This window comes from Acanthochromis polyacanthus, chromosome 16 (assembly GCF_021347895.1).
Source record: "Acanthochromis polyacanthus isolate Apoly-LR-REF ecotype Palm Island chromosome 16, KAUST_Apoly_ChrSc, whole genome shotgun sequence".
In the NCBI taxonomy this organism is placed as follows: Eukaryota; Metazoa; Chordata; class Actinopteri; family Pomacentridae; genus Acanthochromis; species Acanthochromis polyacanthus.
This window is the reverse complement of record NC_067128.1, coordinates 33,187,597-33,213,613: the sequence shown is the minus strand read 5'-3', so window position 1 is coordinate 33,213,613 and position 26,017 is coordinate 33,187,597. Positions and strand designations below refer to the sequence as shown.

At 40.3% G+C, this 26,017-nt stretch overlaps 1 protein-coding gene across 6 annotated transcripts in view; it reads left to right on the top strand.

Moving 5' to 3' along the window:
* LOC110958946 (disheveled-associated activator of morphogenesis 1-like) overlaps positions 1-26,017 on the top strand; it is a 68,898-nt gene that overhangs the window by 13,651 nt on the left and 29,230 nt on the right. For 4 of the 6 annotated variants that reach the window (XM_051960615.1, XM_051960613.1, XM_051960614.1 and 1 more), the window contains exons 1-2: positions 9,125-9,503; positions 23,477-23,767. In XM_051960615.1, the coding sequence (XP_051816575.1) occupies positions 23,582-23,767 (186 nt within the window). In that variant the 5' untranslated portion in view covers positions 9,125-9,503; positions 23,477-23,581. Of the gene's footprint in view, positions 1-9,124; positions 9,504-23,476; positions 23,768-26,017 lie in introns of those variants that run through there. The other 2 variants (XM_051960611.1, XM_051960612.1) reach the window with 1 other exon arrangement.

Genomic DNA, 26,017 nt, shown 5'->3' with positions numbered 1-26,017 from the left:
CAAAAAAATATTCAAAAGTTTCCCAAAAATGTTGAAAATATGAACATCAGAAGTTTTACTGTGAAAATTTTTTTTTCTTCAGATTTTCAAACTTTAAAACGGGTTAATTTGACCCACAGGACGACACAAAGGTTAAACTTATTTTGAGTTTTCTTTTAAAATTCTACTCAAAACAAGATGTTTTCCAGATTGTTTGACTTAACAAGATATTTAAGATGCATTGTCTGAAACAAGTCCCTCCATCTTGCTGAAATGTCTCATTAAGTGAATTTATCTTAAATGAAGTGGGATGAGACATTTTGTAAAATAAGACAAATAGGTTGGTAAGATTCGGAGTTTTCACAGCGTATGACTGTCTGGTGATCCATTAGAACAACTGCTTCATTTTTAATGCGTCTAGCGATAAAATATAATATAATTTAAGGCCATTTTGTCCATAGGTTTTGAGTTGTTTGGATGTTAAACATAACAAAGAGTTGCAGTGTGTCCTCATGCAGCTGCCCTGAAAACAGCAGTTCACCGTTGGTAGACGAGACGCCACGGGGCAGAAGCTGCCAGCTCCGTCCTGTTAAGCAGCAGGTGTCCTTGTTAACGTCCCCAAACATCTCCCTTTCTGCCCTTTCTGTTTTGTTGTCATTTCTGTTGCAGTTGGCCGCTCCTGCTTCTCAGAGTATTTTCCCAGCTTCTGGTCTCAGGTTGTTTTTCTCCGCTGAGATTATGACACACTTTGAGATAAGCAGCTTGTAACTCAGCCGTTCTGTCATGCAAGATGGCATGCAGCGGTATATGCTGACTTGGTTTCACCGCAGACGCTGCCTCTATGCCAGTGAGTCAGTCATGCGTTGGACTGGCCATAAGCCAGTCTCACATCCGTGCTGGCGGTCAAAGATGAGGCCGGGACCTCAGACCTTTTCACATGGATTTAGTCTGGTGAACTAATTCTCAGAGCGCTTGTGTGAGGCTTTAGCTAATAGACGGGGACTGCGTTGACGCTGTCTTCACCCTCAGAGCAGACTGGAAACTGATTGGATTATATTGGATTAACATTACTCTGTTTGATTTGTTTATTTGTTTGTGTACGTGCCACCTCCACTGTAGTACTCGGTGCATTATGTCGTGCCGTCTCTGCCTTATCTCTCTGCTTGAAACCTTAAACACTGACTTGTCAGCGCAGTGAGCTGGCCTACATCTGGAGGGATCAGCAAGTTAAGCCACAGCCTTTAACCCTCAAATTCTGCCAGTCCGTTACAAGCACGTTTACTGCAGCTGCAGTCATCCACGTCATAATATTTATGCAGCAGTGCGTAAAAAATTCATCCAGGAAGAGCTTTTATGATCGAAGCTGTAAATTATCCAAGTTTTCTTGTACATAAAGAGTTCATTTTACAATAGGAGGGTCAAAGAAGGTAGATTTTGCATGACCTGACCGATACACGTTACAGATATTTACATATTGATTTATTCTACTTCATATCCACTCTAAATGTGAGGTTTATCATTGTTAATCAGCTGCTAAAAGAAAGAAAACTGCTGCAAAAACTTTTATGGTTAAAAGTAGAAGTTAATGACAAGAAAAATCTGAAACTTAATGTCCACTTACTAGCTTTTCCAGAACTTATTTGTTCATAAATGCAGATGACCGAGAAAAACTGTGAGGATTGGACAATCGTCATTTGGTATATTTAATTTGGGGATTTGGATACTGATGTTCAGTTAGATTTCTTTTGCTAGATTTATGGCAAAAAAAGGCATGATTTCTTCTTTAATTTGAACTGTGACCAGCAAAGACAGTGACTCTGCCAGCAAACAGACTCAGCTTAGCTAATGTCTGTTGTTCACTCACTGGGAGGAAACTACTTTTATCTGCAGTTTAAAGAGTAATGGTTCACATGATTAAAACATTCACCTTCTTTTCTGAGAAAATAGTGACTAAATAGTCAAAACTGCACAGCAGACCCTACACTTCAAATAACTGATTACAGAGAAAAGAAAGAGATGTAATGGATACCATTGCTATGGATATAAAGACCTATGAGCCAAAGCTTCAGGGAGTTAATAAAGAAGTTGGAGTCCGACTGCAGTGTCCCAAACGCTCAAGTATCTCACAGTCCTGGTCTCTGAACCAGGCCTGTTTAAGCAGACCACATTTTAGCTGCTATTTGGGACAGCCCTAAAGACCATGAGAATGTGCTATAAAATGCTGCTGAAAGTAGAATCTGAGTCTAATGTGATTATGTGAGATAAGAGAAAACTCACATGGATACCCTTACCATGGTGTAGAAACTGAAAGCATCCATCCTTATCATTTTGTTAATGACGTATTCCTGCAGTAACCTTGTCTAGTTTGCCACATCGATCCTCTTTTAACCTTCCTGTTGTCCTCATTTACGGGCACCAAGAAATATCATTTCCTTGTCTGGAAAATATCCAAAAATTCAGCCAAAAAAGTCCCCAAATTTCTGAAAATTTGCAAAACGATCAGGAAGAAAATTCCAATAATTCCTTTAAAGTTTCCCTTACAAGTTTTATTTTAAAAAATCCCCCAAATCTGTCAAGAAAATTCTTGGAAACATTTTCAAAAATTGAGTAAAAATCTTTTAAAAATCCTAAAATATCTAAAGTGATTACATATATATATATATATATATATATATATATATATATATAATATATATTCAGTAAAGCTTCTAATATTTTCTAATATTCAGCGAAATTCGCTGGATTTTGGTTGATTTTTATGTGAATGTTCTTAAAGAAACACTTTTAATATTAATATTAGTATATTTTTTCACTAAAAAATGGTCAAAAATTTCCTAAAAATGTTGAAAATAGGGACATCGAAAGTTTCATTGTGAAAATATATGTATTTTTCCACATTTTCAAACTTTAAAACGGGTCAATTTTGTCCCGCAGGATGACAGGAGGGTTAAACACACTTCCCGCTGTTCCTCTTTCCTCAGCATCTCATCTGTAAAGTGTTCTATCCTTACTTGGACTTCCTTTTCATGTTTGCAGTTGCTCGGCTGCTTTCTAGAGATTCGTGGATGCAGAAGGTTGTGTGGCCCTTCTGGGATGGACCTGGTTCAGGGAGTAATTACAAGCTTGCCAGAGGGTGGGTAGAGAGCAGTGGGACCCTTTTTAATCCTGGCATTTAATTTGTGAGTGTTAGGGGTCTCCTCCAAGGGAAGGGCTGCATGGTTGGAATTTATGGAAATGGCCCCACCCTGAATGAAACATATGCATACGGTGCAGCGCTGCAGCCTCCCACCACATGATACGAGCCATAATATAGCGTTCCCCCTTCACACATTCCTTCGCAGTAGTTTGAGACACTGTTTTTTATTTAGCTGCTGTCAGTCACGATTCAGCTCAGAAAACACTTATCATTAGTGTGCAGCTGAACTTTTGGTTCGAGTCCACATGCTGAAATCCTTCGCTTGAGGCTTTTCTGCGTCTTTTTCATGGTTTCTATTAGCTCCTGTGTGTGCGGCTGCAGATCCAACCCGTGTTTCGCACTGGGAGCCCGACAATTAGCGTTTCACCAAAGTCCCTTTTATTTCCCATAACCAGAGAAACTCGGTCAACAAGCTTGTAATCGCAGCTGAGCTTGTCAGGGTCATCTACAATCTGCAGCCAAACGCATTTCCATGCTTCCTCGTTTCACTGGTGATGGATTGCAAACTGATTTCCAAGCCGTAGCAGCAGTGCCTAAACCCTCTGTTGTCCTGCTGGTCAAAATTGAGCCGTTTTAAAGTTTGAAAATGTGGGGAAAAAATGTATTTTCACAGTGAAACTTCTGATGTCCACATTTTCAACATTTTGGGAAGTCTTTCAACATGTTTTGGTGGAAAATCAGAAATGTTAAAATTGTTTCTTTAAGAACATTCGCACAAAAATCAACCAAAATCCAGTGAAATTCAATGTTCTTAAAGAAAATATTAGAAGTTTTACTGATATTTATGTAATCACTTTAGATATTTTTAGAATTTTTTTGGAAGATTTTTACTCAATTTTTGAAAATATTTACAAGAATTTTCTTGCTGAATTTGGGGGATTTTTTTAAAATAGAATTTTTAAGGAATTATTGGAATTTTCTTCCTGAAGGTTTTGCAATTTTTTAGAAATTCTGGGATTTTTTTTGCTGAATTTTTGGATTTTTTTCAGACAAGTAAACAGTATTTTTTGGTGCCTGTAAATGAGGACAACAGAAGAGTCAAATCACTAGATTTTTTAGGATTTTTTTGGGAAGATTTTTACTCATTTTTTGAAAATATTTGCAACAGTTTTCTTGCCAAATATGGGGGACTTAAAAAGAACAAAAACTTTTAAGGAATTATTGTAATTTTCTTCCTGAAGGTTTTGCAAATTTTCAGAAATTGTGGAATTTTTTTGCTGAATTTTGGGATTTTTTCAAGACAAGAAAACAATATTTTTTGGTGCCTGTAAATGAGGACAACAGGAAGGTTAAAAGCAACGTTTACAATGCCGTATGGGTCAATGGCATGCTCTAAAAGTGATTGAGATTATAATTATTGTTGTTACGCTGTGCTGCTTTGTGTTATACTGTATATTGTAATGATTTGTTTGTATTGTTAACACCTGCCACAAAGGCCTCAAAGACCACACTAAAGCAACATAAAATATTACTGCTTCCTGAACACCATAAAAAAAAGGGTAAAGTTTATTTTTTTCAGCCCTTACATGTTAAATAATTAGCAGAAAAGTCCAGGAAAGAAGAAATCTCTCACCATTTTTTTTAGACTTCAGTTTCTAACAGGGTTGTTGTGCAGTATGTTTTGCACCTCAGCCAAATGTGAAGATGCAAAAGCCAAAAGCCTCGAGGTAGAGTTCAAATGAAGAGGCTGCCATGTATTATGTCATTCACGCGTGGTTGCTGCTACTGTAAGATGATCCTGAACATTGAAAAACAATATTAGCGGGTGTCAGACTGAAAAACATTGGTGGAGTGTTAGTGATTGAGATTTCACCCAGGATAGGACCCATGATAATTATGACCTAATTCGCTCATCTAAATCATCCTCTTTTTGTGACATTATGCTAAATTGCTGCAAACAGGTTGTAAACAGACTTGGAGAGGTTAGAAAATCTGTTATTGCTCCACCAAGGAACATAGCAACATTTCTCAAAAAACGGACCAACGGATTTGGATGAAATTTTCAGGGAAGGTCAGAAATGACACACGGACCACCTCATTAGATTTTGTCAGTGATGCGCCTTATAGTGTGGATCCACGGATTTGTTAAGGATTGGCGTCACTGTAACTATGACAACAAGTGAACACTACATCAGCTGCCTGTTGACGATCACATGATTGCAATCCTACTTCAAATCCACGGGGACTTATCCATCAGAAATGATCCAAGGAACAGTTGATTAAATTGTGGGGGTGTTTCTGAGTTCCATCAACCTGTCGCCTGCTACATATTTAAGTCACACAATTCGGTATCCGTACATTACGTAAACATGCAAAACACACGCCTGTGCTCAGCGCAATGTAATTTTTTATTAAAGATTTCATCTGGCGGAAATAATGCAAAGACTAAGCAGCCTTGCCTTAGTACTGCACCTCTGATTGCTTTTGTTGTTTGGATTTAAGTTGCTTTTATCACATTACAGCAGACATTATAACTCCCACTGAAAGTGGAGTTCATGAAAACCGTACACGACTAAAAACCAGACATATTATCTTGCTGTAAAATCTTCTAAAACAATACAGAAATGCAGTCCAATGTCATAGTCCTCTGTGTCCTGTACGTTATCTGCTGTACCTGGTGCACGCAAGGTCAACCAAACATCAGTCCTCCTGGCTTTTATTGACACGGAAGATCCGTCCCAGCAGAACAGAAGCCCTCCATGGGAACAGGACCTGTGTGTTATTCCAGCTGCATGACATTCTTTTGACAGGCAGCTACCCAGGACCGTGCAGCTTCCACTGTTATCCATTCATGACTGCACCGCCGCGGCTCGCCACTGATGTCTGTTGCTCCAGCCCCGTGGAGATAAACTGTTTCACACCAGCCCGGTTCTGCGGATCAACAGTGCAAACTCGGACGTGGAATTAAAAAAATCTTCAGAAGATGAGCACTAAATCAGCTCGCTGTAACATGTGACTTGGAAGCGATTCAGAAATGCTGAAGCTGCAGGCAACTCAACACGTTGGCATCTCCAAATGGCAGCAAACGTGCAGCTGTTGGAAGACTTTGAACTTTTAATAACCCAGAAATCGCGGAAATTGACGTTAAAAAGCTCTCCAAACAGCATGTGGAATGTGGCTGGTTTAGAGGCCATGAAGACAGACAACAATGCTTCTAGTGCTTGCTCCCAGCTGTAAAGGAAAAGGTTTTAATTTTTCTTTTGGTTTGATTTGTGACTTCCTCTTGGCAGGAGAGTGTCTGAGCCCAGAATTTTCATGGCGAGTAGAGAAAATAGATAGTCTTGGTTACAGTTTCACTACTTGCAGTGCATGTGATACTCTGCTGCCACGTTTTCTGCTGACTGTGATTGGACAGAACGGTGTTAAATAAGAAAATAAACAACAAAAGGCACCGTGACGTCAGCGCATCGGCAACGCTTGACTCACTTCAGAAGAACAAGAAGTAAATCACTGATAGATGACACTTATTTTGTTAACACCCAACACCTGCACGGAAACCTGCAGGGCCTGAATCAGTTAGATGACTTCTGTTCTCTTATGAGAACATGTCTGATTGTCTCCAGTTTCCTATGAACACAGAACAACGTAGCAATTAGCATTAATGATACGCCTTGAAATCATCATGATGTGTTCCTCTGTGTGTGTGCAGAGGTGTGTTTCCATCGCAACTCATCAGTCTGCAAGATGACGCCAAAACTTCCACCTGAAGTTTCATGAAACTCAGTGAAGCAGTGGGGCAGATGAACCGAAACGACCCCTGATCACTTTCTTTAAAATTGTTCTGTAAAGCTTTAAAGTAGAAATAAAACATATTTATGAGAAGTGAGGAATTTAAATAGAGAGAGAGAGAGAGAGATAGATACTTTATGCATTCCCTCAGGGAAACTCAAGATATAATAGTGTTTTTTATTTTATTTTATTTTATTTTATGGACAGTACACTGGAAAAAATGCCCCTCTCAAAACAAGACAAAAACTTATTTCAAGGAACTTTTATCTTGAAATAAATGAAAAAATCTGCCAATAGAACAAGTGAAAAATGGCTTGGTCAGATTTCTTGAAATAAGATGTTATATTTAGAATATTGAGATCTCAAAATTAGCTGGGAAAACTTATTTTAAGCTCTGTTTTACCAGGAATGTCAAGCTTAGGTGTCTTAACCCTCCTGTTGACCTCATTTACAGCACCAAAAAGTATTATTCTGAAAATAAAAATCAAAAATTTCAGCACAAAATTTCCCAAATTTATGAACATTTGCAAAATCTTCAAGAAGAAAATTTCTTGAAAGTTTTCCCTAAAAGTTTTATTTAAAAAAATCCCAAATCTGTCAAGAAATAAAATAAAAAATAAAAATATCTAAAAGTTTAAAAAAAATTTAACAAAATGAATGAAAAAAAATCTTAAAAATTTCTAAAGTGATTCCATATACATCAGTAAAAATTCTAATATTTTCTTAAAGAATAACATTTCTTTTTTCCACCAAAAAATGTTCAAAAATTTCGACGTTTCCACTGTGAAAATATATATATTTTTCCACATTTCAAGCTTCAAACCAGGTCAATTTGACCCGCAGAGCGACACGAGTGTTAACTTATTTTGAGTTTTCTTGTAAAATACAACTCAAAACAAGATAATTTGAAGATTGTTTGATTTAACAAGATATTTAAGGTGCATTGTCTTAAAACAAGTCCCTCCATTTTGCTGGAATTTATCTTAAATCAAGTAGGATGAGACATTTTGACTAAAAATAAGACAAATAGACTTGGTATGATTTGGAGTTTTTGCAGTGTGCATATTAATGAACATACAACCTCATGATAGTTTCCACAAGGCTGCAGTAAATAAGCCGGATTTAGCACAAGGCTAATTTCCATCCGTTGTCCCACACATAAAAGAAAAAACAAAAGATAAATTAAAATACAGCATTACAGACGTATAGAAGACAATATAAGAAAGCAAAGACAACGAAGATTAGCACTGATTGGGTGGAACCTACCCTAAAGCGCTACCGTTTTGGAACGTGCTTTCAAGGCATAAAGTGCATAGAGTTAAAAGTCTGTGTTTAAAAAGTGTCTGAATTTGAAGTGCCTGGATTCCTCAATAATAATAAAAGTTAGTAGGTTTTTAAGTTTCACACTAAAACTTCCTCAAATAAAAGAGTTGTAGCTGTGTTAAATGGGTTTTCTGCCAAGATAACAGCCTTGTGTGACTTCACTTATTCAACTTAATCTGTCTTGATGCTTTGAAATCCTCTATGAAATTAGGGGAACTGACTTTTTTTGATTCAAATAGTCCATTATTACATGACTGATTCTCTTCTTCTGAAGCTGGATTACTGTGATATGCTAATCTGATCACTATCCTGCATAGAAAGTCGAATTCCTTGCACAATTTTAGAGCTTTGGTGTTTGCACGAAAAATGTCACAGTGTTGCAATGTAGGAATGTTTATGGATGCTGGATTGTGTGAGGCAGTAATTAGTCGAAGTGCAGGAGTGATGCTTGTGCCGTAAATCACGCGGGAGTGTCTGAGATTGTTTAGAAACAAAATCCTTTGGATATTTCTCCGGTTGTCTCAGCATTGTCAGACCGTCGTGTGCACTTTTCTAGGTGTACTAAAGGTGTTTTATTATAGACAGGAGGATTTCAAATGGGAAATAGCTAAATTCTCGTTTTCTTTCAGAATTTATGTTCTACTTTATTCCTTCAGTATCCTTACCACACTTTCGCCGCCTCCCATCACACCCACATTTACGCCGTTTTACACCTTGGCTTTGTTTTCCTCCTGCAGCTCTCCAAACAAACCCTAAACAAGTTGTCCAAAGCTGGCGTAGAGGGGGAGGGAGCGAGCTGGGCGGCGGCCACGGCTCGGCTGCATCCTATTAGGACGGGGAGTGTTGAAAAGGGGCGTGGCCTGGAGGCAGTAACATCTGCCCATCTGCCCCCACGGCTCTCTGCAGAGAAAGGCAGAGAGCAGGAGGGTAGAGGAGAGGGAGAAGAAGTGCTCGCCGGCCAGCTGGCTGCTTGCAAGCTTTCCAAACACTGGCGAGTTTATCCCTGGTTTGCCCCCCAGCTGTCAGAGAAAAACAGCCTCCGTCTAACTGGGATTTTCCTCTCGGCTGATTCTGACAGCCACTGGGAAGGTGCTTATTAGACCGATGACTGTGAACCTGCGTGGATTACAAACCTTGCGCAGGAAATGCTCCGCTGTGTGCCGTCTACAAGTGTGGCTTTTTCTGTCGACGGCGCAGAAAGCTGGATGCTGCAGTGACTTGAGGAAATAGAGGGAATGCTCACAGCACAACAGAGGCGAACTCACTCCTGGACAGGGTAAGACGAGCTCAATGAATCTGCCTATTCTAGCCTGTAATCAAATGAATGTGAGGAAAAGCAGCACAGGAGCCGGCTATCTGCCCAGACTGGAATGTGTGTGTGTGGTGTGCATGTGACCGGCAGATAGGTGGAGGCTATCAGTCCGTGCATGAGGGGAGTCGGGGCTGCTGGTTTTGCTTTATCACTCTCCAGAACCCGAGCCGGATTCCTCTCACCAATACGTAGGTGATGGTGTCATGTCTGTCTAATTAGGAGGTGCTGGTGCAGAGAACGGTGTTGCCCTAGTAACGAGGGGAAGAGGAGGGGGAGGATGACAGGGCGCTCCGATCGGGCCCCGGGGCTGATATCGTGGTGGGAGAGTTGTCGTCTTTATGCAGGGAATGCCCCGTAATGACAAGGCTGCTGCTGCTGCTGCAGGGATGGGGTGAGGTGGTGGTGGAAATATGTGTGCCTCCTCTGGTTTGGCCCAGCACAGCCCGTTATCAGTGTCAAGTGACTGCGAGAGAGAGAGGATGGCATACTTTTTCCATGATGGGGTGGGGGGCGGAGTGCAGATAATCAGGTCAATGAAAAGGAAAGTCACCTTGAGCGGAGGGGGGTCTGCTCGTTCTCCTCTCTCGTTTCCTGCCTGCCGCTGCCCATCCTTCTCAGGTTCTACTCTCAGGAGGCTGCACGCTCCCCGTCATGTAAATACCACACCGTGTGATGCGACTGACAGCTGGCCTCCGCAATTCTGCGGGATTTCACAGCGCGTCCGAGCGATGGCAAGCTGGATTTTAACCCTGTAATCCTTAATGGTTGTGTTATTTGTTTTTGTGCGACGAATTAGAAGAGGCAATCCTATTTTCTTCCTTGCAAACATCCAGGAGAGATTAAAAAGGAGGGTGATGTGCATTGGAAGGGGCTTACATTAAATCACCCACCCACCCAGCTTGCACCGGTCACCCACAGCTCTGGTTACCATAGCAACTGAGGAGGAGGAAGTGGTAGGGGGTTTTTAAAGGACAGGCTGCAGCTCAGGGTATCCTTGAACAGATTACAGCCATCTCCACGCCCCGTTATTGACGATCTGTAGAGGATGCGTGTTTTATTACTCAGAAATGCATTTGCGTCTATTCTTGAACTGATGTTTACTGTTGCTTCTGCAGCTCATTGATGAGAGATCCTGATGACAGCCAGCGGTGCTTTATCTTTCCAGAAAGGCCGAATGATAACAAATACGTATCACATTTTTCTGGAAGATGCTGCAAGTATAAGTCAAGGTTCAGTTCAGTCCAAGTGTGGCTGAGCTTATCACATTAGATACCATTAAAAGCATGACAATCGCACAGGAAAGATGACCACTGGCACGAGAGTTTCAACCCTGGCTCAGAAGCACACATCTATCCTGAACTGCAGCTTTGCAATTTGCTAACTGGCTTCCTGTCATTTAAAGACTAGAATTTGTGTCTCACATCTCAGCTGTTCATTCCTTTCTGTAATACTCTGCTGCTCTGATTTTCCACTTTTCTGTCATTTCATGATCACAATGATGACAGAAGTACAGATAGCCTAGATGACACTAATTCCATCCTCCCTTCCTTCACTTTCTGCTGATAGTTGAGGCCATGTTGATCCTCCAGTTCATCGGTTTCCAGCCTTTTTTCTGTGTTGAATGTCCACAGCCCAATTAAATGAGCTAACCCTTCTGCTAGCTATCCAGTTAACCCTCGTGTCGACCTGCGGGTCAAAATTGACCCGTTTTAAAGTTTGAAAATGTGTAAATAAAAAAACAAAACAAAACATTTTCACAGTGAAACATCTGATGTCCACATTTTCAACATTTTTGGGAAATCTTTGAACATTTTTTGGTGGAAAAAAAGAAATGTTAAGTGTTGCTTCAAGAACATTCACATCAAAATCCACCAAAATCCAGCGAATTTCGCGCGATTTTGTTGGATTTTTTTGGGAATATTAGAAATTTTACTAATATATATATATATATATATATATATATAATCACTAGATATTTTTAGGATTTTTGTAAGATTTTTACTCATTTTTTGAAAATATTTCCAAAAATGTTCTTGCCAAATTTGGGGGATTTTTTCAAAAATCCACGACAGTGGATACAAACCACAGTAAATACAGATTCTGAAAGTTAAAATGTTGTTCTGAAATATGCAAATAAATTAAAGCGTCAACATTTCCTTTTTTGTTCAAAATTTATGCTGATTTCTATGTGCTATTTTTAGACTTAGTAGTTGTTCGTCCTGTTTTCTGGAGCTTATTCAACAAATACAACCCAGATAACTAAACTGAAACCCTGGCAAGGGTATTGCCGCTTGTCAGTTTCCTTCTTTGCCCCGAGTCTAACCTCCACTTGAAGGGCTGACCCGAGGAAGAATGCTAACACGTTGGGAGTGGGGGGTTGGAAATTCTGTCTGCGGAACGGGTTTGACAACTTTGCATGTGAAACTGCAGCCTTTTAACCTGCGTTTTAATCTCTGTCCTCCCTCATTTTAGCTGCGCACTCCCTAGTCTGAAATGTACTATTTTTTTGCTTTGTGCTGTTATTCTGTCACGTAGGAATTACCACAGATGTTTTTTTCAAGGTACGGATCAGTTCAGCATGTTGTAGAGAACATTCATTTAGAGGAAACTTATTGTTCTAAGGCCTAATCTGAGACCAAATGCAACTAGGATAATGAGCTCACCACAGAAATTGATTTTGGAGAGCGTGCTGATTTGATGGCTGGTTTGTTCTCGGTGGGTCAGAGCTGCAGCGTCTGCTTCTCTTTTCTAGCTCTGTTTCTCTAATATGCACCTTATTAAAGTGTCATTGTCCAAACAAACACACGGTGAGCCTGCCATTAATGAGAGCATTTCCAGGCTTCTCCAAAGTGAACAAACCAAACATAAAACTAGAATCTAGAGGGTGCATCACAAATTAGATTCACCAGGCAAAACATCTGCCCATCGACATCAACGCTGGGTTTTTTCAAGCCCCCTTTGTTCATGAAATAATGCTGATGCCTGCTAGATAAAGCATGTCAACAGGACAGATAGTCACTGAATCTGTTGATGGAATATTCAGTTATAGTCCTCAGTGAGTTAGTCGGCTTCCATCATAGTCGTTATCTTTCTTCTCTTTCTTTTTGATGGTGATTTTGCATAAAATAACGAACTTTTGAAAACAGGCGTGGCTAAAGATACAGAGGTTATTTTAGACGCAAAGAGCATGATGCTGTGTACAGATGTGTGAAGACCACAAGTCAATGAGGAAATATGTGGGGAAAATTGCCTTTATGTAACATGGTAATTGAGTTTTCTGTTTTTAGCTCACGGCGGATGCACTGCAGTTTCTGTCTAGTACTAACAGAGTATGCAGCAGTATTTATTGGGAAAGGGTCCAATATGTCTATTTTCCAACTCATTTTGGCCGATGCCGATATAAACCCCCTGTCAAAAGTTTTGAGACAGGTTCTAATTTATTTGAATGAGAAAGTGTCTCAAAACTTTTGACGGGGGTGTACACTACTGTTCAGAAGTTTGGGATCACTTAGAAATGAAATTTTTTGAAAGAAAAGCAGTTTTTTCCAATGAAAATCACATTAAATGAATCAGAAATACAGTCTAGACATTGTTAATGTGCTAAATGACTATTCTAGGTGGAAACAGCTGATTTTTAATGGAATATCTCCATAGGGGTACAGAGGAACATTTCCAGCAACCATCACTCCTGTGTTCTAATGCTACATTGTGTTGGCTAATGCTGTTGAAAGGCTCATTGATGATTAGAAAACCCTTGTGCAGTTATGTTAGCACATGGATAAAAGTAGAAAACATGAAATTGTCTGGGTGACCCCAAACTTTTGAACAACAGTGTATACGTTACTATTTTGTCATATTTGTCACAATTGTTTAAAGCAATAATCCAAACTAAAACAACTAAAGAAAGCCGTCAGTTATCTCCAGATTGCTTGTTTGGTCAGACCAACAAGAATGCAACCCAAAGGAATTCATGTTAAACCGCTGTAACACCAACTGTAGCAGTAAAATCCTTGCATTTGAGAAGCTGGTAGAATAATATTTTGCCATTAAATTTAGACTTGATGGAGTAGAAACACTGCGGCGGTGCTCTGTTGTTACAAATGCAAACTTTGTCATCATAAAAACAGGAATAGCGACCGCATTGAAAGAGTCACATTACGTTCTATCGTTTACGCAGTTCTTTGCCTTGCAGTCAAAACTCAGGCTAGCTTTGTTCCAGCCAACTGTCCCTACTTCAAGGTCCGACAAGAACTGAACTTCTGTAACCCGCAGCCCTGTAGACAAGTGTTAACTGTCAGCTGGTGGAAGAACTGCTTCCTTTGTCTGTCTCTGTGCTGTTATCCCTTTCTCTCCGCTCTTATTGCGTCTCTGTATGTTAATCCTGTAATCTGAGAGCCACTTCAGCACTGCTCCCTCAGCCATGTGACATTAATGCTCCAGAGGCAACGCCGTTGTCATGTCTTGACACACAGTCGTGCAATTTAAATGCACATTCAGCGCACACACATGGCAGCCAAGCAGCCCTGCTACTGCAACACTTTGGCTTTCACACAAACGACACTTCTAATGGCTCTCTGTCGACTGTGATTGATTTTAATCTGCTCTTAACCTGCCAGTCAGCATTTCTATCATGGCCCAGTTATTTTCTGATGAGTGTCCAAGTCTGTGTGTTTACCCGTTTTGCACTCAGGGCGCCGTTAAGTAATTGGCAGAATGATGACGACGTATGTTATCCAGCTGTGCAAGACAATTGGGCACCGCTGTGGAAAATTAACAAATGGGATCGAGAAGCAGCCTTTTATTTCTCTAGGCTGTTGTGAAAGTTGCACATTTTGTGGTTGTCGTTCTTGTGCTGGAACAGTTTTGGGTTTCACAGGTCAAACAAGTGCTTTTTGTTCAAATCCCCATTTGCTGATTGATTTTCAGACAGCTCCAGGCTCAGACTGTGTACTTAATGAAAGGATCTCCAGCAGCCCTTTTCTGTGTGAGACCTGAGCCTTTTATTTGCATCTGTCCAGACTGATCCGATATAAATTACTAAGTACACAACAATACCGGGGCTTTCTAGAAGTCTTTTGTGCTTTAAATGAGTGTAGCATCCTGCAGGTAGCACCAGCTAGCCAAATCATGACCTGTGCATCGAGCATTAACGTGCCGGAGCATGTTTCTGCTTCATAAATTACATTTTGTCAGCATGAGAGATGAAACAGCTGTGTCCACAACGTCCAGTTGCTTTGCATTGAGAATGCTGTGGCCAAATCGTAAGTCTGATCCATCCTAAATCAGAAAAGAAGATTAAACTTCTGTGCACCAAATACCTCTCTGGTCCGCCCATAACACAGCTATACTCCATATACACACTCGTTCTGCTAACAGCTGTATCATTTTTTTATCCAAACATCTCATGAACGGATTTGGGTTTCATTTAGCAGTACATGGGACAGTATATATCATTTTGGGTTAGAGGAATGACATTGTGCAAGGATAAGGTGTATTGATTCCATTTTCTAGCAGAAATGCTATTTTTGTTTATGCCTGACTCGGTAGACAGAAGTCTGAGGTCGGGGTTAGCGAGTGCAGCGTCCCTGGAGCAGTGATGGATTTGCTGTTTTGCTCAAGGACGTTTTTCAACCCGATTATTGCTGGTTGTAGTGTAGACACAGAGATCCTGTGTCCCTTCTCTAACAGATAAAGCTGAAGTGACCGTGCTTTATATACGCAACAGTTCAAAAGTTTGAGGTTTAGAAATGGCCTTATTTTGAAAGAAAATCATTTTTTCAATGAAGATGACATTAGATGAATCATAAATCCAGTCTATACATTGTTAATGTGGTAAATGACTATTGTAGCTGGAAACGGATGATTTTTAATGGAATATCTCCATAGAGGTACAGAGGAACATTTCCAGCAACCATCACTCCTGTGTTCTAATGCTACATTGTGTTAGCTAATGGTGCTGAAAGGCTCATTGATGATTAGAAAACCCTTGTGCAGTTATGTTAGCACATGGATAAAAGTGTGAGTTTTCATGGAAAACATGGAGTTGGTGTGGGTGACCTCAGACTTTTGAACGGTCGTGTATGTATTGTCATTACTCACACAATATTCACATTCTTATTAAGGTTTCTTATTTTTTACTTTGGCTCTACCACATCTTTTTCCATTTAAGAGGTGTTTGTTCGTTTCATTAAGATCCCCTGTTAGCTTTTGCAAAGCAGCAGCTATTCTTCCTGGGGTCTTCATAAGTTCATTCGTGACAACACCAAACAGCAACGTGTACACAAAATGCATATAAATCCAATTACAAAATACATAAACAATACATACAAGAATACACATATACAATACAAATATACATATACACAACTCATACTAAACCATAAAGCATACAACACATCATACTCCCACCTTGAATTATCATAAACATAAATTTTGTTCTTCTTCAAAGATGCCATGACCCAACAGTAATAATAATTAAAGAATAATCTACCTCAGAAACTAACCATGACATCAATCACGTAAACAATGAAACACCGAACCTTACATCCTTGCTATTGATAATATTCGCAATATATATGGTATAATTAAAATCTATCTTGCTTGTGTCCATGTGGTTCCAGCCAACATCAATGCAGCCTGTTATCTGGCAGACATTGGTCGCTGTAGATATCAAAAATTAAAAGTACATCTCAAAGCCAGAAACTGCTGAGAGATGCCAGCTGGTGCAGAAGAAGGTATTTCACACATCTGTTTTCAATACGCTGCTGTCCACTGTGTTCTCCTTCCAAGGTTGAATTCCTTCTCCAAGTCAAACACATGCAGGGTTATTAGCATCGACTTGAAGTTGACCTGTTAGTGTTTAGAAATTAAACAAAGCTACCTATTTATGACAGCAATTATTTTATGACCACATTATTATTAGATTATATGCATTCATGTGCTGCTTGTTTAAGTGTGTTTTTGGTTGAAATGAGTAGTTTGACCTTATGCAAATGTCTTCATGTTCAGGAACTCTGTGGTACAGATGAGTCTTGTTAGATTGGGTTTCATACCGGTGAAGTCCATCCCACTGTAATTCCAGTGAAGAGTGTCCCTGCTTATGTCATTAAGCAAACAATTAAAGCTTTTGTTAGCTGTAGAGGAGGTTGAAGAGGTCATTAAAGGGGACAGAATGAATTTAAAAGAAAGGAAACAAGGCTTTGGCAAAGCTGGATGAAGACAGCTGGATTAAGAAGCGTCAGGTCATCTCTGTTCTTCATTCTTCTCCGCACGTGTTCAGTAACGTGACCGTCTCTCCGTGTTTACCTTAAGACGCTTCCAGCAGCTTCTGCCTTTTCTCAGGCCGACCTGACAGTTGTGCAGGTTTTAATGGGAGATGTTGGGCAGGCACCATGCACGGGGTCGCACTCACTTCACAAACACTGGGAGTCTTTTTACGGTCTGGCCCCACACCAGGTCACCCGCTGAACCACATGGTCAAGAAAACAACAAGACCATCCACAGACAGAAATCTCCTTCATACAAAGAGAGAAGTGTTTGTTTGAACGTCGGTGGGCGGGTCTAATTACTGGATGCGTATGAATGAAGGAGTATAAAAGAATCTGCTTTATACTGTAAGCAGAAGCCTACAAAAGAAATTGTGTTGCTCTAGTACAGTCCAAGAGTCTATTCATGTCAGGATAAACAACATTCTTCTTGATTATATGGAAAGCGCTGCTGTTAACTTGCATTGTCATCAGCCTTCAGACTGTTGACTGAATGGATTATTCCTGGATTTATCTATTAACTCAACTAACTTTTTACTGCTAGCAAAGGTTAAGTTGCACGTCTATGAAACGCAGCACAAGACAGTCTGTGTTTCGTCTCGGTTAAAGCAGGTGACACACCGGAAAAAACGCCCCTCTCAATACAAGAAAAAAGTTATTTCAAAGAACTTTTACCTTGAAATAAGTGAAAAAATCTGCCAGTAGAACAAGTGAAAAATGGCTTGGTACGATTTCTTGAAATAAGATAGAATATTGAGATCTTAAAATTAGCTGGGAAAACTTATTTTAAGGTATGTTTTACCAGGAATGTCACACTTAGCTGTCTTAACCCTCCTCTTGTCCTCATTTACAGCACCAAAAAATATAGTCCCCTTGTCTGATAAAAATCAAGAAAATTCCCTATATTTATAAAAATTGACAAAATCTTCAGGAAGAAAGTTCCTTAAGTTTCCCTTAAAAGTTTTATTTAAAAAAAATCCCAAATTTGGGAAAATATGTAAAGCGATTCCATATGTATCAGTAAAAGTTCTAATATTTTCTTTAAGAACATTTGGGAAAAAATCAACCAAAATCCAGCGAAGTTCGCTGGATTTTGGTTGATTTTTTCCCAAATGTTCTTAAAGAAACCTTTTTTCTTAACATTTCTTTTTTTCCACCCAAAAAATTATCAAAAATTTCCCCCAAAATTTGAAAATGTGGAAGTTTTCACTGTGAAAATATTTTTTTCCACATTTTCAAGCTTTAAATCGGGTCAATCTGACCCGCAGGACGACACGAGGGTTAAACTTATTTTGAGTTTTCTTGTAAAATGCAACTCAAAACAAGATAATTTGAAGATTGTTTGACTTGACAAGATATTTAAGATGCATTGTCTTAAAACAAGTCCCTCCATCTTGCTGAAATATCACTTGTTAATGAATGTATCTTAAATCAAGTAGGATGAGACATTTTAACTAAAAATAAGACAAATAGACTCGGTAAGATTTTGAGTTTTTGCAGTGCAGTGGAAGATGTTGTTTGGGGTCACTAGGTTCACCTGGCTGTGACAGGAATGTCCTCCTGTTGCAACAAGCCTCTGTTATGATGGGAACCTTGACCGTCTGACAGACAACATCCGGGGGCTGAGGTCAAACCACTCAGGTCTCACGGTGAACAATTACACGCACCAACACAAAGTCACACGGTCTTGCGTGTTAAAACCGTCCCTGTGCCCTCCTCACGTCCACGGGTTCCTGGAGCTGGACGGGGACCAGCGCTGTCCCGGTCTGGCTCACTGGTTTACACAAAGTTTACAGCCTGCTTTAGGTAATGGAAAAGATGGGCAGTTTTGTGGACTAATATGGTCAAAGAGGGCTTCGAATTGCTTCTTGCTAGAATAGACGGCGAGCGTGAAGCCGAGCAGCTGCTGCCGAGGGCTCCAGTAGTCAATTTGGAAAAGTCAAGGATGTGTCAAAATAAATACGCAATCCGTTGTGTTTGTAAGAGAGAGCTGCTGTGTACTTTATCCCACGTGTGGTCATTTGGCCTCAGACACCTCGTCTCTGTAGTATCCTCCATGCGCACATTGTATATAGTCTTAGTACGTTTGCCGTCTTCATTTAGAAAAGAGTGATTATTCTTGTAATGGAATATATTTGACCATTGTTGGTTTTGTTTGATGGTTTGCCAAGTTATTACTAGTTTGATGGCAGCCATGAGGCAGAAGTGGTAATTTGGGTTTCTGATTAAATTGCCTTGCATCAATCAGTCTGCCTAAGGCGCAGTAATAGGATGTTAAATTATGTCTTCAAATTGGTTTTGTTTTGATTTTATTCCTTTTAAGGATTTGCTTCTTTAAAACAAAGACATTTCTAGGGTGAAGGAAGAATAATATTTCACTGATTCTCTCTGGTGGATGGAAAAGTTGCTGACAGCTCTACAGGCTGTTTAAAAAAAAAAATACAGCTTCTGAATAGAGGAAACCCAGATGAACCAAAAAAAATGGCTAAAATGGGACAGTGATGGCATCAGTCTTTATTTAGGTAGACCACAAACTTTACTTTTTATAATCTGATTCTACAAGGACATCGGAAATGTCCTCACTTTCTCCTTTGGAAGAAATAACTTTAGCTGCAGTGTGTTACCTCAGCTCACTGAAAATAGTGACCCGCAATTTTCGATTACAGCTAAGGACGTGACCTGACTTGGACTAATTTTAGAACCGCATCACGCTACACATGATGCATTCTGTCTGGGTGCAGCTTTTGACTTATAGGAAATCGCTGGAAAAGGTCAAATGAACGTGGTTGTGATCAGCCGGCCGCTGGTCACCAAGAAAGACGTCCAGAAATTCCTGCAGGTCAGCACAGCCTCTGTGGTTTATGATACTTGGCTTCACGCCACTGGTCACAGCGAGGAGGGACGCTGTGGAGCTGTTTCTGTGACATGCTGACGACAGCAGATATCTGGACATCAAATCTTTATTTGCTGGACAGCAGAGAGGTCTTGTACACTTGTTTGAAAGTGAGACAACAGGTTGCAGAGCACACACTGCTGCTTTCTCCTCTCTCGTACACTACTGTTCAAAAGTTTGGGGTCACCCAGACAGTTTGACATTGAAAACTCACACTTTTATTCATGTGCTACTAGGGCTGCACAATTATGGCCAAAATGATAATCATGATTATTAATCATGATTGTTCATCATGTTAGGGAAAATATCTGTATTTTTATTGCACTACTTTTATCAAACAATATATGAAGCTTTCTCAGTGCAAAGAACTTGACAGTTGTGATTTCCCTCTCTATTTTCCCCCAACATTTTTCATACAGTGTAGGTAACGCCACTTCGGAGAAATAATTGCGTGAGGGGATCACATATTTATTGTCCAGTGTTATGACCATTTTTCTGAAGCCCTTGTTGCTCGCTGTATTTATTGGACACGTCTTTGGCCAAATAAAACGATATTGCGTCCGCTATCTCTGTGTGTCTTTGGGAGGTAGCTGGATACGGTGTTGCTCGATGCAACACCGTATCCAGTTTGTGTTAGCTTTAGCCTTCATCCATTCCTTGTATTTGTGTTTGTGATGTTTTTTCAGATGGTTAAACAGATTAGTTGTGTTACCGTGCGGGGCAGACACAACTCTGCTACACTCTTTACATATGACTTGTTCTTGTTTCACGTCACTTGCCCTGAATCCGAAACAAGTCCAGACGATGGATGCTGATAAGTTTCGAGGCACCAGCTCCTCACCATGATGCTGCTCGTCTCCAACTGCTGCTGTACTTTCTTCTCTCGACATGACTCGCTCTCATCCGCCCAGTCCACTGAGTGATTTGAGGCTGCCGCTGCAGGGTGCACTTGCTTGTTATTTAGGCAGCTTAATGAAGCCTTAACCATGTGTTCGCCTCCTGGTGGTTGGCTGACGACTGGTTGACAAGGCGCTTGATAAGATATGCACCAGAGCCCGCATTTTAAATGTAAATATCACCAACGATCAGGTTAATTTAATTGTGGCAGCCAAAATCGTGATCACAATCAAAATTCGATTAATTGTGCAGCCCTATGTGCTAACATAACAAGGGTTTTCTAATGATCAATGAGTCTTTCAACACCATCAGCTAACACAATGTAGCATTAGAACACAGGAGTGATGGTTGCTGGAAATGTTCCTCTGTACCCCTATGGAGATATTCCATTAAAAATCAGCCGTTTCCAGCTAGAACAGTCATTTACCACATTAACATCTACACTATATTTCTGATTAATTTAATGTTATCTTCACTGAAAAAAAACTTTCTAAGTGACCCCAAATTTTTTCAAGGATATTGTATATTACTGCAGCTTGCCCACACTGACAAAGCTAACAGGTTTTTGTGTTGCAGGTATAATGTTTATCCATCTCAGTTTAACGTTTCAGCATGCTAACAGTTACTAATTAACAGTAAACACACTGTGTTTGTGCTAGAGTGTTGGTGTTGGATAAAAAGGTCACTCAAAAATTATCCAGAGGGGTTATAAGAATGTCCCTAACTGTCAAAGCATTTTACCCAAAGCCACAAATGTCAACTAGCTGATGGCATTTGAGGAAATGACAGAGGGTCACAGAGTCGTCAGGACTTATCTTCTCAGGACAATTAATTTCTGTACAAAATGTGAAGCCATCCACTTGTTAGATATTAAAATATTTCAGTGGGCCAAAGACAGACTGTCATTACTATCTCTGCCCCCCCTGCTGCTAGTGTGGCTAACACTAACCCAAATATACTATCAGACACTGGGCAGTCTACCTAAATGCTGTCACTCTCATTGCGTCTTGCTGAAAATGTCTGTGATGCGCTCAGCCCTCCTCTGCAATGCTGCTTATTTATGACAGCTGCTCTCTATGTATTTTTATCGATGATAGTCAAGCAGGGCAGATGGTGCAACAGCCCAGCAGGATTGTGCACATTTCCTGCATTACTGGTAAAACTGCAGCTGTCACTTACCAGATCAGAAATATGTAGCATGTCTTAACCCTCTGAACCCCAAAATCCACTGGTGGACTATTTATCAGAGCCGGAGACTGTAAAACCACAGGGAGGCCTGAACAGATCTAAGCTTAGAATCATGATATTTCATCTAAATCACTTTATTTTACATGTCCCATAGAGAAATAAACTGTTGACCATAATCTAATTTCATAAAAAAATCAAACATTATGTGCTATAGTGCAATTCTACAGCCATTAATTACTCAGTCACGTAAAAAAAAGGGAATATTTGGCAGAACTGGACTAAAGTGCAGGGATACTGGGAAAAATGTAGTACATGTTGATTCCATGTTGTTGTTGTTTTAAATTTTGCAAAATAAGCAATGAAAGACACAAAAATGTTCCCTTTCTCAATGATTCATGGTGTTGAAAATGTGTTGTAATGCACAGAAGACATCTCTGAGTTCTCTGTACTTCTAGCTGTGGTTGCGCTGTTTCCATAGAGATGCAAGGCTTTGTACTGCAGTGAAAAATAGCCTACATTCAGTTAAAAATAAAATGGAACAGGAGCCAAAAAATCCACAGAACCTGCTTGGGGTTCAGTGGGTTAAGTAAGAACGGCAGCTGAAAAGTCAGATGATTATGATTATCAGGAAGATTGAAGCGTTGTATATTGGAGTTTGATGGGGTCTCTAAATATTCTAAAACCCACCTGTCATCTGAACAGTACGCAGACTGACTTAGACACGCTCATAAGTTTTACAAAAAGGTCTGTTTTAGCTCCACACTGACCGAGCTGGTCTCCAGAACAACAGAAAGCCCCGCACACCTCTCACCAAGGCCATTGTAAGCACACCCCTCTAATCATTACCGTTAGATCTTCAGAGGAAAGCCGATGGTGAATAGGAAGGAAAGGGAGATGAGAAGGCCTGAATACACTAATCCAGGCAAATTATGGTCTCCATTTCAAACATCACACTCCCATGACAGGCCTCTATTGTGTAAACGATATAACTGAATCTTTCATTCCTTGCCCTCAGCATTGTACTTTCACTTCAGAAATTATGACCCGACATCAATAAGCAGTGCCAGGGGCAGAAGTTCAGGTGGGGTTTTGTGTTTTCCAGCTGCAGTAACAGTTCTAGCGTTGTTCCGTGCGACTGCTGGGAACATGAAGTATCGGTCTTTGTATTTAGTACTATTGGAACGGTATGCCTTGATCCAGCTTTATACGGCGTCTGAAATGCTTGTCGAATAGTTTGAAGCTTTGGAAACACCCTCCGTCCACGCTCCCTCTAATGTGGGATTAGTGACCATTTGTGTAACTTTCTAAAACCAACAATCTGAAATTTACACCAGGCCTCGATTGCTCAGCTGTGCTTTCATGTGATGCTCAGCCAGTTATTCCACTCTTCCATGAGTCTCTATCTGTAGAAACTGTCTGAAAATGTCGCCAGCAGTTTTGCACATGGATTGATTGATGTCCAGCTTGATCAGACAACACTTCTTATGATCTACCTCTGATTCCCCAAAACCCGCTCTGAGTGTTTACAGACCACATTACCTTCTGTTTATCTCAGAAAAACTGCCTCTCTGATAGATTTTTGTGAGTGCCAGTTAAAGAAAAGCAGTAAAACCTGAGTGGTGAAGCCTTCATTTCACTCTGTCAGACTAGATTTGTGTTGAAAACTCACCGTGCTCCCTTCTTTGTGTTTACAGTACTCTCTGACGGAGGCCAAACTCTGAGGTGGAGGAGGCCGTGAAGAGGCTCTGAAGGAGCCTCAGACCCTCCCTACCTGACCTGGTCGGACACATCGGACAGCCATGGCTCCTCGGAAGCGTGGTGGCGGCGGCCGCGGTGGCCTCTCCTTCATTTTCTGCTGCTTTAACAACAGCGATCACCCGGAGATCACTTACAGGCTGCGGGAGGACTTCGCTCTGCAGTCCATGGAGCCGTCACTGCCGATGCCAGGATACGATGAACTGGATGGCATGTTCGCCGAGCTGGTGGTAAGACATCAACCTGCTCCTGTTTTTGTTTTTAAATCCAGCTACAGTTTAAATAAACGTCAGACTAATTTAAGAGCAAATCTCAGTGCCAATAAATGGACACAACCTCATATAGTGAAGCAGTTATGACATCTAAAAGCAAACTTGGCGTGAAAATCAGGAATGAAATCCAAAAACTACTTGAAACTAATGATGTTGTTGCAGATTTACAAGGATGCTCAACATTTTACTGCACTCAAATCCTTAAAATACAGTCTTCAGCTCATTGTTTACACTCTCTGCCACATTTTAAGGCACTCCCAAATGAGCTGTCAGTTCCTCCCCGTTTACACTCAGACTGTCTTGTGAGTAACGGGGCCAGGCTGCTTTCCTTTCTCTCTTATTGTCACTTCTAATTTGTCGAGCCCTCTTCTTTCTTCTGGCCCCATTTCCTCCCTCATGGTTGCCACAGTAATCTAAGCATGACATTTTTGCACATCAATAGGCCTCATTCAAGGGCTCTTAATGTCTCGGCCTCCTCCATCTGCTAATTGCTTGTTTTTGTCTACCACCCTTTATGAAGACATAATTGAGTAACTTGAGTGTGACGACAAGGAGGCTTTCAGATGCTCTGTTTACTAGAAGAAAACAGCCACGTGCTTTTCTTTTCACCCAGAGCCACCATGTGCGTGCATAATCGGAGCAGGTTTCCTGGACACTAGAAACACTCGCTGTAATAAATTGTGGCCATCTGCTCTGTTGCCATCAGTTACACATGACCTTTGAACTTTAGATTTGCTTGAACAGTAAGTAATTGTGATTATTTTCCCAGCCTATCTTCAGAGAGATACTTAAAACCTGTCCAAAAAGACTCAAAAAGACTTGAAATCTGTCCACAATGGCAGAAAACTTGTCCTAAATGTCAAAAACATGTCCAAAGCTACTGAAAACCCTCCAGAGTGATTTGATATTTAACTAACAGGACTAGAAAATTTATTGAAACTTGGCCAGAATGACTCGAAACATGTCAAAACATATTTGTTTCCTATCCAAACTGTGTTTCATTTGTCCTAAATGACTTTAAATCTGTCCATAATGATTCCAAATTTGTCCAAAATCCCTCAAATTTGGTCTGTAATGACAGAAACCTCTGCAAGACGACTTAAGAACGGTCCAAAATGTGTCAAAGGTGACAAAAAATGACTTGAAACCTGTCCAAAACTGTTCAAAACCTTTCCAAAATGATTAGAAAATTATCCAACATGATTAGAAACTTGTCCAAAATATCTTAAAACTTGTCCAAAATGACTTGAAATTCGTCCAAAATGATACAGACCTGTTCGAAGTGATTCAGAACTTATCTAGAATGGCTTGAAACCTGTCAAATTTACTCAAAACTCGTCCAGTACGGCTCAACACTGTCCAGAAGGGTCAAACTCATCCTAAATGACTTGAAACCTGTAAACGATGACTCAAAAGGACCACAATGATACCAAAACCCTGTCCTAAATGACAAAATCCCATGCAGAGCTAGTGTGGTCGCAGGACGTTAAACACCAAAACAGCTGCATAAAAGCTTCTATTTTCCATCTAAAAGGTAAAGAATGGAGTTGAATCATTGCCGGTAAGCCGTTTACTGCCTGCATCACATGATTAATCAATAGTCTGCACAGCCGTTGTAGGTGATTTGATCATTGCACATATTGATTTACAGACGTGGTGGCTTTAATAAAACCCCAAATGCTAGTTTCATAATGAGTCATGAAACATTTATGAATTAATCTGCTGGGTAAACCACATTAACCGAATGTCCGTTTGTTGCATAAATGTCAACTAGAAAACAATCAACTTCTTTTAATGCTCCTTATGATGTCGTTTCTTCTTGGGCTAAATTGGCAGAGGTTCTCCTTTAGTTTCCGTTATCGTCAGATGAGACTAAAGGGAACAAAAGCAGAACTACGTCAGAGCTCAGAAATCTCTCCGATAAGCAGATCTCTCGGCATTTATTCCAACGCCTTCACCCTTTGTGTGCCTCTGTGAAATATGTGTTATGTATTGTGACACATGTTGTTTCCAGATGTTTGTTACCACATGCCGAGCAGACAGGCCACGCCTTACCGTTTCCTCATTACTCACACGTCCGCTGCCTGGAAGACATCTGATTTGATTCAGAGTCATACCAAATTTATGATGAGAGCAACCGGTTATATCACACTGATATCATGAGCAAATTTAGCCCGAGCTGATCGCAAACTGAAAACAGAGCTCTGT